The sequence below is a fragment of the Denticeps clupeoides genome, chromosome 10 (assembly GCF_900700375.1).
Source record: "Denticeps clupeoides chromosome 10, fDenClu1.1, whole genome shotgun sequence".
In the NCBI taxonomy this organism is placed as follows: Eukaryota; Metazoa; Chordata; class Actinopteri; order Clupeiformes; family Denticipitidae; genus Denticeps; species Denticeps clupeoides.
The window spans coordinates 4,147,358-4,160,789 of record NC_041716.1 but is presented as its reverse complement, the minus strand read 5'-3'; the positions used below and the strand labels follow the sequence as shown (position 1 = coordinate 4,160,789).

At 41.4% G+C, this 13,432-nt stretch overlaps 1 protein-coding gene across 1 annotated transcript in view; it reads left to right on the top strand.

Moving 5' to 3' along the window:
• slc6a8 (solute carrier family 6 member 8) overlaps positions 1 to 13,432 on the top strand; it is a 20,587-nt gene extending 7,155 nt beyond the window's left edge. The window contains exons 4-13 of the mRNA XM_028993287.1: positions 328 to 460; positions 3,084 to 3,218; positions 3,307 to 3,410; positions 4,022 to 4,146; positions 9,083 to 9,195; positions 9,654 to 9,791; positions 9,876 to 9,978; positions 10,062 to 10,162; positions 10,320 to 10,490; positions 10,845 to 13,432. Coding sequence (XP_028849120.1) covers positions 328 to 460; positions 3,084 to 3,218; positions 3,307 to 3,410; positions 4,022 to 4,146; positions 9,083 to 9,195; positions 9,654 to 9,791; positions 9,876 to 9,978; positions 10,062 to 10,162; positions 10,320 to 10,490; positions 10,845 to 10,985 — 1,264 coding nt within the window. The 3' untranslated portion in view covers positions 10,986 to 13,432. The remainder of the gene's footprint in view (positions 1 to 327; positions 461 to 3,083; positions 3,219 to 3,306; positions 3,411 to 4,021; positions 4,147 to 9,082; positions 9,196 to 9,653; positions 9,792 to 9,875; positions 9,979 to 10,061; positions 10,163 to 10,319; positions 10,491 to 10,844) is intronic.

The window sequence follows — 13,432 nt, the reverse complement described above, 5'->3', positions numbered from 1 at the left end:
TGCGCTATTTAAAAACACATTCAGCATAGCTATAGTAGCAAATTGTAAATCAGAGAATATTTAAACCTGTAAATAAACAAAGCCTTAGTAAAAACTCTGCTACAAAAGGCAGCATTGTTTTCTGTCAATTACTTTTAAATATTTTATTGTTCTGCCCTTATTATGTTGCCTTTGCGTAGGTTATTGTTCAAACAGAACGTTGGTGCTTTATATATGATTGAAAATGAAATGAATGGTTTTGGCTGCTACTCTCATATACATTATAAATGCACTGCGGTTATTATGCGATACATGTGAGGGTTTTGTCCCGTTTTTTGTTTTTTTCAGGAACAAGGTGTTGAACATCTCTGAGGGACTGGACCAACCGGGTGCCTTCAACTGGGAGCTGATGCTGTGCCTCCTGGCCGTGTGGGTGATGGTGTACTTCTGTGTGTGGAAGGGGGTCAAGTCGACAGGCAAGGTAATCCCCATCACCGGGGGAATTAGGCGAAGGAAAGCTGATGGCCACCCCCCACCCCACCCTCTTAGGTACGAGCACAGGTGAAAACCCGGGTCCAGCCAACTGGTCGCCAGCCAGGGCCTGAGACGCCACCACTGTGGCTCTGCCAGCCTTACGTAACATAATAATAAAGCTCGCACTCGGGATGAGCAATCGTGCCGTCTACATCTACATCTTCAGAGGTCAGACCAACAAGTGCAACGCTGGCGAAAAATAAAAGATTTCATAACACGTACTGCTTTATATAACTCGTGTCAGTATGACTCACGTTTTCACCAGCTTATAGGAATTGAAATAAAAAGGCTTAGAGACTGTGAAAAGGGAGATTGTCCAGAATCATTAGAACCCCCTGAGATTTAAAAAAGGACCGGACAGACTATCTTCGGCTATTTGAGATGACTGATGACTCTCCATCTTGTGACAGCCTGGACGTGTCACCCTGCATGTCTCTTTTTCTCCTTATTTGTCACTTGCGAGTGAATAAAGCACACAGTGTGGTTTTTTTTTTTTCCCTCCTCCCTCCCTCTAACCTTGATTCGCATATCTCCACCCCCCTCCCCCTGCTACAGTAGTGCAACGTTGAGGCAGAAGGTCGCCATGGCAACGTCATTCGTGTGGGGGGTGTGGGGGCGTGGTTGTAAAATATCATGGAGTGCCCTGTCAGAGTGCTCGGCTGTGATTGGCTCGCCGGCCCAGATAGTCTGCAGTGAGACGTGACCGGGCCCTCGTGCTGATGGCCGACAGCCATGTTGTGCGCTGTAGAGGCGGGATCACATGAGCCACGAGAAAATGAGTCCAGCTGCCTCTCGCCTGCTCATTCAGCTCCTCTGTCACCGGGGCTGTAAATGACGGCATTATTTTCCCAATGCTCTTATTCATACCAGCGTGGAATAAGCAGCCCAGCTGCCCTTAAGGACAGCCTTGTTCACCAAAGACAGTAGGGTTTTCTGCAAATGCAGCAAACTGGACTTCACAGCATGTCGTCTTTGCAAAAAAACCTAATCAAACATAATAAAAAAAAAAAATCACATGACTCCCACTTCCGACTAATACTGTTTATGCCAAAATACTGTATTCTTTGTTTTACTGATAATAGTGGTACTCAAAGTAATGCTCCTGCTCACCAGCCGTCAGATAACTGTCCCTGCGTACTTCACGTTAGACATTTTCACAGAAGGAACCGACTGCAACTGTAACGTGCTACCAAATGAGCCCCCTCCGCGAGGCCCAGCCTCATTCTATCCCTACATGTAGAATGTGGAGCTAAGACGGAGCTAATCTCATTTCCATTGATTCATTGTTCCGACTCCCCAGTGTCTGTCCGGCTCAGACAGTGTCTGTCCGCTCAGGGAATGTTCGGGCCGCCGCAGTGCTGCATTGCCTCCCCACGATAGGACAGAGGACAATTGCTTGCGTTCAGCGTCCTTTAAAGTAGCTGTGGTCTCTGGTGAACCCCCCGACCTTGACTGTAGGGGCAAGTGAAGTCCATGAATAGTAATGATATGGGACAGTTTTCCCACAAAAAGGGCTTGGCACAGGCTGTGTGTCCCACTTTGGACATGTATCAACATCACGTGGACAGCGATACTCTGGCAGGTCGCAGCGGAGGCCTGACTCCAGGCCAGAAGGAGTCTTCTGCAACATGCCCCGTAACTTTCTTACGGGCACTGTGCACGCAGCAAACGCTGTTTGAATTGTCCGAGAGATTAGATAAGGCCGCGCGTGACCTCATTACTGTCGGGGAGAGTCAAGCATACGGTGAAATATTCAACCTCACTCATATGGCCGCCATTCAGCGTGTGTAAGCAGGTGTGTTGCAGTGTGCGGTACAAACAGCGAGAAAAAAATGTCAGCGCACAAGCAAAAAATTGATTGTGCTTTATTGTCCCACAGGTTTGTCTCTGAGCTCCTATTAGCAACAAAAATAGCTTCAAATAGCATTAGCACTAGCTTTAGCTGTACCTAAGCAACGTTTGCGCAATTGAGACATAAGTCCACAACGACAAGAACATAAAATTAGTTTAAGGGTAGCTGGGTCATGCCTGTTGTTCTTGCTTTTTTGTGTTAGCCTATTTCATTAGCATGAAATAGGCTATTCTTAAGCTGGGATTGTAATTGTCCTGATACAATTGTCCTACAACATAATGTGTTATGTCCAAGTAAACTTTTGAAAAAAACAACTCGAGATGGTTAAAGTTGCTGGTCCATCTTAAACATCTACACTAGATTTAACTGGTCATTCTGCTAGTTGGTTTTAGCTAGTTTTAGCTGGCATGACCAACTCAACAGTGAAAACACAACTTAAGAAGGCCAGAAGCTGGTTTAACTAGCTCAACAACCAGCTTACCGGTATGACCAATAAACCACAAAAACACAATATACATTGATCAATATGGTCAAACTAGTTGGTCAAATTAGTCTACAGGGTGTTCAGCTGGTTAACATGGTTGCTTAAGTTGCTTTTCTAGGTTCTGTGGTTTGAATCTGGAAGTTAATTAAGTTCCGTTCTTGTGTGTTAAATGTTTTGTATTTGCAATTAAAGTTCCAGATAATCCAGATAAATATCACATTTTTCTTCTTTCAGATTGTCTATTTTACTGCCACGTTCCCGTATGTTGTCCTGATTATCCTGCTGGTGAGAGGCGTGACTCTACCTGGTGCCTACGACGGAATCTTGTACTACATTAAGCCTGATTGGTCGAAGCTCGCGGAACCTCAGGTAACAGTGCTACAGTACATCAGCCCCGTCGTTATTGTCTGGTGGAAACGATGAAAGTGTGTAATGCCCCCGCCTTTCGTGTTTCCAGGTGTGGATTGATGCAGGCACGCAGATTTTCTTCTCTTACGCAATTGGCCTGGGAGCCCTCACTGCACTGGGCAGCTACAACAGATTCAACAACGACTGCTATAAGTGAGTCCAGGAGGTCACCTTCATCACACCAATGGTCTTAAGTCATTTACATTTACAGCATTTATCAGACGCCCTTATCCAGAGCGACTTACAATCAGTAGTTACAGGGACAGTCCCCCCCTGGAGACACTTAGAGTTAAGTGTCTTGCTCAGGGACACAATGGTAGTAAGTGGGGTTTGAACCTGGGACTTCTGGTTCATAGGCGAGTGTGTTACCCACTAGGCTACTACCACCAAAGTCTGTTAGAAATAGTCAATGTCAAAGTGAACTTTATTTTCAACTCCGCTATATACATCTATACAGGGAGATGATACAAGATGACATGGCTCCAGTTTTACAGTTACAAAAAAGGCACAAAGAATATACATTTACAGACACCCTTATCCAATGTACAATCAGTAGTTACAGGGACATCCCCCTGGAGACACTCAGCGTTAAGTGTCTTGCTCAGGGACACAATGGTAGCGTCAATTGACAAGTGGGTTTTGAACCTGTGATTTGTCTACTACCACCTTTATTTACACCTATATAAATAAATCTACAACAATGCGCAATTTACTGTTCACCATGACCTCCATCTCATTGCTGGCATCTGCGTTGCTTTGCCCAGGGACGCATTTGTGCTGGCTCTTATCAACAGCGGCACCAGCTTCTTCGCCGGCTTTGTCGTGTTCTCCATCCTGGGCTTCATGGCCTCCGAGCAGGGAGTGGACATTTCCAAAGTGGCGGAATCAGGTAATGTGCGGCACGTCCGCTTGCAGCATTTACGCTGTCTGAAACTGCAGTGTCCTACAAACAGTGCAATTCTAAATGAATTGTGATCAGCTTTTGAGACACCAGAATGGGGTTTTTTTGTGTGTGTGTGCATTATGAATAATAATTACGTCTAAGCTTGTGTGTGTGAAATTATGGTAAATTACTGTACACGAATATGAGTATGAAAAAAGCACCAGGTCAGACGTTATGGTATAGAATGTATAGGTTTTGTTCTTGTGTGTGTGTGTGTGTGTGTGTGTGTGTGAGAGTAAATTGGGCATATTATTTAATTTAATTATGTGCATTAACTTAAAAAAAACAGGGTTTCTGTTATTTTGAATTGCCATAATTGGTTACATGACGTGTATGTGTGTATGTATATATGTATGTATGTGTGTGTGTGTGTGTGTGTGTGTGTGTGCGTGCACATGTCTGTCTTGTGTCAGTATAAATGTGTGTGTTTATGTGTGTGCTTGCTTGCTAGATTTTACGTAGATCTGTTCAGAGTGGACTGAGAAGGAGAAGGCAGATTGTTTTAGTGACACATCACAGCTAATTATTATAAAGCAGACTATAAAAATGAGGGTGTTGGGGTATGGCATGGAACTTAAAACTGCATGTATTCCATAGTGCCAACGCATGCTAGCACTGATTACGGCAAGCAAGTTCACACACAGCAATGTGACAGAGACGAGAATGAACATTTTGGAATCGACATTAGTAGCCTTTGTCTGTTTTCTTTACTTGATGACGAGGCCTTTATGTGTGATACAAATCCTTTTGCCATTTGTATGGGATTTTGTCTTTCACAAGTGATATGACCAAATGGGAAGGAAGAAAGGAAGCAATGTTTCACTGAAAAATGGCAGTTATACTGTAATTGATTTTCTCAAGTAATTAGAAAAGAGGTCGCAGTAAATTCTGGCCATGACTGATGGAATTGTCTTTAAAAATATTGAAAATATTGTCTGTTGGAGTAATTCTAGTTTTGCGTGGTGACACGAACCATTTGCAATTGGAAGATCACACATAACCACCATTTTTTGTACAGCCTCAGTTGACCGACGCGTAAATGGCATGTTTTCATATAATGTGCTTTGTAAAGTTTGGTTGTAATGAGTCTTCTTGCCAAGTGCCCATGTAGCCGCAGCCATGACGTCTCTACACCTTTAAAGTTTAATCCTGCACCAAACATCAACACTAAAAACTCTCCATCCCATTTTTGTGCTTGTAGGGCTGGGCAATATTTTGCAATGAGCACATTTCCAACATGTGTATGCATTTCCTAACATAAAATTAACAAGTAGATGCAACATTTAGGTTCATCAGAAAAATCTTGGTCATATCGCCCAGCCCTATTTTGTCATATTTGAAAGCATTATAGTGTGTGACTCAGGTGACATTAGCTGTATTTTGCCATCCTCCGCATGCCAAAGAGTTTCATTCCCATGTAATAATGTGGAACATTAATAAGGCCTTGGTGTCCAGTACGTAATGATCAGGGTATAAGTCCCGCAAGGTTCTACCAAGGACCTCAGTATATAGTTTTCACGTTGCTACGACTGAGTTTAAAGGAGCCCCCCAAAAGTTATGAGTTCTGCAGAACATAACAGACTCATCATAAGCCCAACTTTTGACGTCCTTGGCATGCCAAAGAGTTTAATTTCCATGTGTCCTATTGGAACAGTAATACGTTCTTGGTCTCACGTATATAAGGATAAGGTTCTACCAAGGACCTCAGTACTGACCTTAAAGGAACTCTCAAAAGTTCTGCAGAACGTAACAGACTCATCATAATCCCAACTGCATGAGACTGCATTTAACGGAAACTTCTGCCCTCCCCAGAGCGATTAAACCTTAATTTAGCGAAGGCTCAGGAACCGTATGAGGAACTCAGAGGTTTAATTGTAATTCAGCACCTTTTGAGGCTTGAGACATGATGGATGTGGCATCCTTGAGAAAATGACATTGATACGGCCTGAAAAAGTTCACCCGCGGTGGTCTCTGAAACCTAATCAGCTGATATGCATCTGAACTCAATGTGAAGGTGACCGTTGTGTCGAGATCACACCGTGAAATTTTGCCCATTTGCACTTCAGAGATCATTGGTGTCTTTTGGTCGCTGACATTTTCCGTTTCTGCACACAAAGTCTACTGCTGGTCACCTCGGTGGTATAGTTTCGCCTTACAGCAGCAGACTAAATCTAAACCACCGGGCTTGTTGATGCAAAGCGAAGCACAGCATGTACTGAAAACAGAGATTGGCAAGAGCGTGACCTTTGGGGACGCTGAGTTTTCCTCAGGCACGTCTCAAAGCGTGTTACTGTAACAACTGACATCTGATTGACATCAGAACGCTGTACGCAGACCTCAGTAGGCAGAGAGGCGAAGTGTGCATGTCCCTCAATCATCTCAGGTCATCTCAGTCCTCACATACACAGATGTCATTAAAATGTTGTGAATGGTGCACTGTAGGGATGAAGTAGTGATTTTGTTTTATGTTGTGTGTACGCGTGTATGTGTGTGTGTGTGTGTTTGTGTGTGTGTGTGTATTAGACAGAGAGAGAGAGCAGTCGTGGTAGTTTGATTGTGTTGTCTGTGTTTGTGCAGTAAATGTGAGTTTGAGCACTCTGCGTTCACGTGATGATAGATATTAGGAGCGAGTTATGCTGTCACGCATTATCCAGGATATTTGTGTTATGACATGCATTTTTTTAGTTAAAGTTTGTCTAATTATTTTTTACTTTTAAAATCCCGTTTTAATGAGGCTTTTGCAAAACCCTCAAAGACCCCCTTGATCAATATGACCTTTTTTTGACAGACTTTTCTATATCTGTGATTCAAAGCTATCTTCATAATATATCTATATTTTTTAATTTATTTAAATATTAATTTAAGGATTATTTAACCAGGAATTTTGCCTCTTGAGATGTGCACATCTCGATTTCAAGAGGGGTCCTGGAGCTGACTGCTGCCGCAGGTAAACTTCTGATATCTAATGAAAGCATTTACACCCAGATACAGCCAGTGCAGGAGTCAAGTTACAGCATTTTCCCATCCCGCAGAACAGGGCAGAGCAGGAAATCACCCAACCAAAAATGAGCCGTCACAGGTCCTGACGTCCCAAATCTAACCATACTAAACCCCCACACAGATTTCGAAAGAGTTAGTCATTCTGTTGCTGGGAAGACCAAAAAAACTGCGTTAATTTCTTTCATTCTTTTTGTATGATTTCTGTATGAGCCTACACTGGGTAATATAAGCATTTACGTTTTATCACTTGCCATATATGGTGTCATCAAGTAAAGAGAATCGTATTTTACACAATTAAAAATGGATTTATATCTTGTGGCTATAAATGACACTCATGCACACATAAAATATGTTGCAATATTAACAACTGTAGGAGGTACGCCCCTCGACCCACTTTCATCAGCGCCTGCCGTAGAACTAACATTAACGTGAATTGAGTGTGGGAGTGCTGAGCCGTGTGGGGAACATGCACGTGCCAGCGACTAAGTGGCTTTTGCTAAAAAGAACAATGTCGTTCTGCAGACATACACATCACTCAGCAACTCAAATAACATAGCAATTATATGCAGTAGATAAAAAAAAAATTGAACATTTAATAATGAAACCTGTTTAAAAAAAGATATATTAAAATGATTAACATTTTTAAAATGCCCTACAAATGAAAACTTTTAAAATTAAATAAATAATTAATGACAAAATATATGTACAGTCTTCAAAAATTCAGTTGGGTAGGACAAACACAAAAAAGCCAAAACCCTTTATGTTTGGTGAGATTATAAGAGAGTGGCTCTTTTACTGGGTGTGGGTACATCGTATTCAGTCCAGCATCTGCTGTAAAATCCAAAATGTTATCTGCTTTGCAAATTAAGTGTAGCTGTGGATGACAGTGAAAATCATATTCATGTTGATGCTAATATGTCCCCTATTTCAGTCTAAAACTGCGGTCACTTTTAATTAGTTGTTAAACTCACATGCACTAATATGTCAATAACAAATCGTGTTAAAAAAAAAATTTATCTATATTCGGGCTGATTCATTTACAGCTGTATTGCCTAAGAAAAATGATAATATAATGATAACATGTAACGATACAGCCGTGATAAAGCTGTTTTACACATACATTTCTAAAAGTAATATGAACACATTGCTTAATGTACTGGATAAGAATGCATTACTGAATACAATTTAGCAATATATTCAGTATTCAATTATCACTATTATATTATTTCTGAAGCATTTTACCCAACCCTGTACATTTACTATTAGGAACTGGTGCGTTGTTATGGTTACATTATTTATAATGCCATGTTCTATTTAACGGAAAGTTTATGGCTGAAGACTATATATATAAGGCTAAGCCAGAAATAAATCTGTGCTTTTGGTGTTGTCTAGGCTGCTGATGAGTAAATTCAGCTTTTAACCAAATCGTCTGGTAGGAAACGTACCTCTAACCAGGCGCTCCCACCCCAGTTTATTAAAGCCACAGACCTCAAGATGCAATTCAACAGTGAAGTGCCAAAGACTCTAACAACTAACCTGCTTGGCCCTTGTGTGGATGAGAGCACCCCCTTTCACCAAATCTGTCCAAAAGCAAATGTTAAAACACTGAACCGACCTCACCACACACACAATCCCCTCACAATCCACCTCTCTCAGGTGCCTCTTTCCTTTCTTCCTTCCTTCCTACTTTCCTTCCTTTACTCATTCTTTCCTTCTTTCTTTCTTTCTTTCTTTCTTTCTTTCTTTCTTTCTTTCATTCCTTCTCACACTGTGCAGTCTCTGAGTGTGTGTGTGTGTGTGGGTGTGTGTGCGGCAGTCAGTGTATGGAGGTCTAACATCAACCTGTAGCGTTGAGTCTCTTACCCCTCCCTTTGCCCCGCAGGCCCTGGCTTGGCGTTCATCGCGTACCCGAAGGCGGTATCTCTAATGCCCGTGGCTCCGGTGTGGGCAGCGCTCTTCTTCTTCATGCTGCTGCTGCTGGGACTTGACAGTCAGGTCAGTTCCCTCTGGACATTTAAAACCGTGTGCTCATGCTTTTTTATTCTTTTCATTTTAACATATGTTTATCAGCGAAAAAGCCAGACAACATTTCAACCTTGAACTTTGGATGTGCCGTAGCAAGCAATGAAAAAACTATCCATAAAATTGGACTAGAATTGTTAGATATAAGAAACACACTAAGACAATTATACATTGAACTATCTGTATCTGTCCATTTCTCACATTATATAATCTTACCTCTGGACATTGCCAAAATTCCCTGATTCCCACAACTTTCTCAGTATCCTATAATTCTTTCCCCCTTAGTGGCTAAATATGAGTGACAGCAGCAGCTATACGATTCCTCCACTGAGACCTGAAAACGTCAATCGTGTCATTTTTTTTAGTTGTGTTTCAGTTCATAGCAGGTCAGGCTAATATCAGCCGACTGTGTTTCTCCTTTTTTACTGCAGTTTGTTGGAGTTGAAGGTTTCGTGACAGGGATCCTCGATCTCTTCCCTGGAAAGTATTACATGCGCTACCAGCGTGAAATCGCCGTAGCGATCAGCTGTTTACTGTGTTTCATAATAGATCTGTCCATGGTTACGCAGGTTAGTCCTAAATCAGAAAATTGGCCCGTATGGATGAATGTTTGGCTGTTCAGACTGTTTACTTTTCCCTCCATGTGTTTGCAGGGAGGAATGTACGTCTTCCAACTTTTTGACTATTACTCAGCCAGTGGAATGACCCTGTTGTGGCAGGCATTCTGGGAATGCGTAGTTGTCGCCTGGGTCTATGGTAAGTTTTCGTTCAACTCCCACCACTACTCACGATTTCTGAGATTGCACAAGTACCCAACACATGATGAACCTGTGTTGTAGGTGCTGACAGGTTTATGGATGACATTGCTCGTATGATCGGTTACCGGCCTTTCCCTTGGATGAAGTGGTGCTGGTCGTTTATTACTCCATGTGTTTGCATGGTAAGCGAATTTGCTATTCTTCAGGACCCCCCTAAACACGTTCGGCTGAATATTTATCGATTTTTAACAAACAAATATATACATTCACACTTCTAATTACAGAGGGAGTTCCCTCTGTAAAAAGAAATGGTCATTTTTGTTTCTTTCTTCCCCTCAGGGTATCTTCCTGTTTCATCTTTTGAACTACAAGCCTCTTACCTACAACAATGTGTACGTGTACCCGTGGTGGGGTGAAGTGATTGGCTGGTGTCTGGCTCTTTCCTCGATGCTCTGCATCCCCATCAGCCTGGTGTACAGGCTCTCTGGAGCAAAAGGAACATTCAAAGAGGTTTGTACCGACAAGTCTGTTTTTTACATTTTTGAAACAAAAAATTAGTCAGTGAGCATTGATCAGACGCCCTTATCCAGAGCGACTTACAATCAGTAGTTACAGGGACAGTCCCCCCCCTGGAGCAATTTAGGGTTATGTGTCTTGCTCAAGGACACAATGGTAGTAAGTGGAATTTGAACCTGGGTCTTCTGGTTCATAGGCAAGTGTCTTACCCACTAGGCTACTACCACCCAATACAATATAATGTATTGTAGAAAGTTGTTGTTCTTGGGTGTGCTTTACACACCCAATGTCAACCAGAATCTAATCTTTGATTAGCTAAACACGTATCTTTTTATGTGTGTTTTTCAGCGTTGGAAAAATCTGACCAAACCAGTATGGGGTTCCCATCACCTTGAGTACATGGCTCCCGATGCTGAATTCAAAAGCCTGGCCTCACTTTCTCCAGGCTCTGAGGAGAACAAGGTCATCATCTTTGAGAGTGTGATGTAGGCAAATGTAGCGTGGTCTCCGAAAACAAGGTGGTAGAAATCTAGGTCTCGCCGCAGAGATGTTCATTTCGGCTGCAGTTATCATTGTAGTAGGGTCTCAGTAAGTACCACACTGCCTTGTTTTCGGAGGCCGGAAATAAAATGGGTGGAGCACTCCATCACCCGCGGCCGGGCAGAATTCCCATAGATCATCCCTCACCATCTGATGTGGGCATCCTTACAATGAAACACTGTTCCGAGACATATCTTGTGTGAAGGGGTATGCAGAATCATGCAAACAATGTACATCGATAGCAGACATTATTATTATTATTTATTTTGGGGGCTTTTTTAACCTCAACGATTCAAGGGGAAAATCAGTTTCCCCCACAGCATTGTCACACAGCCAGAAAGTATCACTTTACAATTTGACGCTCATCATTCATTCGTTTGGCCATGTCAAGCGTAATAAATCATTCCCGTTTTACAAGCGTCAGCAGTTCATGAGGTATGATCTCAAATTCTCAAACCAAAAAAAAGATAAACATACCGCGCATGTTTGACTTAACCTGAAAAACCTGAGAATCTACCAAGTGGGGCATTTTTGGGGGACGTAACATTGGTATCCCTGACCACAATGAAATGGTTGCCAAACCTGTCAAAAGTGGAAAGACTGAAGACCTCAATGTTCAGTTGGAGACATGTCAAGTGCCAAATAGCCGTAAGTTTTCCTTCTTGCTCTGTCTGAGCAGGGCACACTTTTAGTTGCCATGAAAATATACACAGCCCTTTAATATTTTCCAACTAGAAAATGTCCAGAGAGCTTCTAATCCACCTCAACTTTCGAGTTCTAAGGCAGCATCAGGCCGTTTACAAAAAGGGGTTGACATTTAGTTGCCAAACTTTGCCTTTTTTTTTTTATTACTTGTCTTAAATCAGAGCCCATTGTGAAGGTGGATATTTTAATAAAAAGGCCAGATCTTTGAACGCACTGGTCATGAGATTATCTGTGGGAATTCTGCCGTACACTCTTAACATCATATGAACAAAAAAAACAACAACAACATTGTAACATAATAAATATAATTAGAATGTAAAATAGACTAAATACCGAATGGCTGCAAACTACATTTGCACATTGTTGTAATGTAATCTGGCTAGCACTTTTTAATCGTGTTAGAACGACAACTTCTTTTTACATCTTGTGAAATAAATCAGAGATTTATTTTGTGATGGCTTTTATTTTGCTTATACGTATAAAGAAATACATACAAGATATCTTTGTGTGCTATATGTTAAGAGTTCGATGCAGTATGTAATTTTGATAAAGGAGAATTGTACTACTGAAGTGCTGCAATGCAGCATCGGAAGGGAGCTGACAAGGGATAGCACATTGAATGGATTTTAATTTCATTATCAAGTGCTACCATGTTCATTCGGTGTGTTTTCACCTTATGCTTATTTCCCTGACCACCCAGAGCCTCATTACATTTTCATAAGGGGTTCCTATTTACTCATAATTATGGGGTCCTGGAACAGATATGTTATTTATATTTTTTTATTCACGCTCAAAAAGGGAATTCCAAGTTATAAGCTCCAGAAAAAGGACGCTCACCTTACATAAGTACCAAAGGGCAGAGGGCAAAAGATCTCTGCAGCTGAAGGAGCCTTTAGTGAAGCTGCTAATGTGATTGTGAAAGAAAAAGTGAAGCCAAAAGGATCCCAAATGGGCGTCCGAAGCAGAACTTATGTATTTTATCTGGATACACAGTCCACTTGGCCTGGGTGGTTCAGTGAGTAAAAATGTAAAAAAAAAAAAAAAAAAAATGAAATCTTGCAAAAAAAAAAAAAAAAACTTCATGTATTGTGTCATTTTTGTGCTCTGCCAAAAGTTTTTTTTTTCTTGACTGTATCTTCTCTTCAAAGGAAATAACTACAGTGATTAAATTAACACATTTTGAATGAATCTGAACGGTGCATGATTCCAGAAATGTTTTTCAGGATGTCACATTAATTAGGATGTAAACTGTATATTGGTCAGCTGGTTGCATAATATGGAAAATTTTATGAGTTCAAAGAATACTGTAATATTTTTTATTTATTGTGTATGAGCTGTAGGTAGGCATTTCTCGCCCTTTCTTATTCAGCTTTGGAGAGGGATACTTCACACTAGCACTGTTGGTACTTCATTTTTAAACTTTTCCTCGATGTGCTTTGCATCACACTGTGAGATGTTATCTATAGTCTTCCGTCCACCTGATGTAGTAGTTCAGCAGTCAGTGTTCTGTAAATATAAGTGTTCTGAGTTCCATCAGTCTTGCAGTGTCCCTCACAATGGATGAAGGGCTTCAAGCTCGATGCCACTGTGATTCTGTGCTAAAAAGAATATACAAATAAAAAAAAAAAATCCACTTGCCTGAATCAAAGTAACAAAAATGGCAATAAAAGTGACCCTGGAAAAAAAAAGAA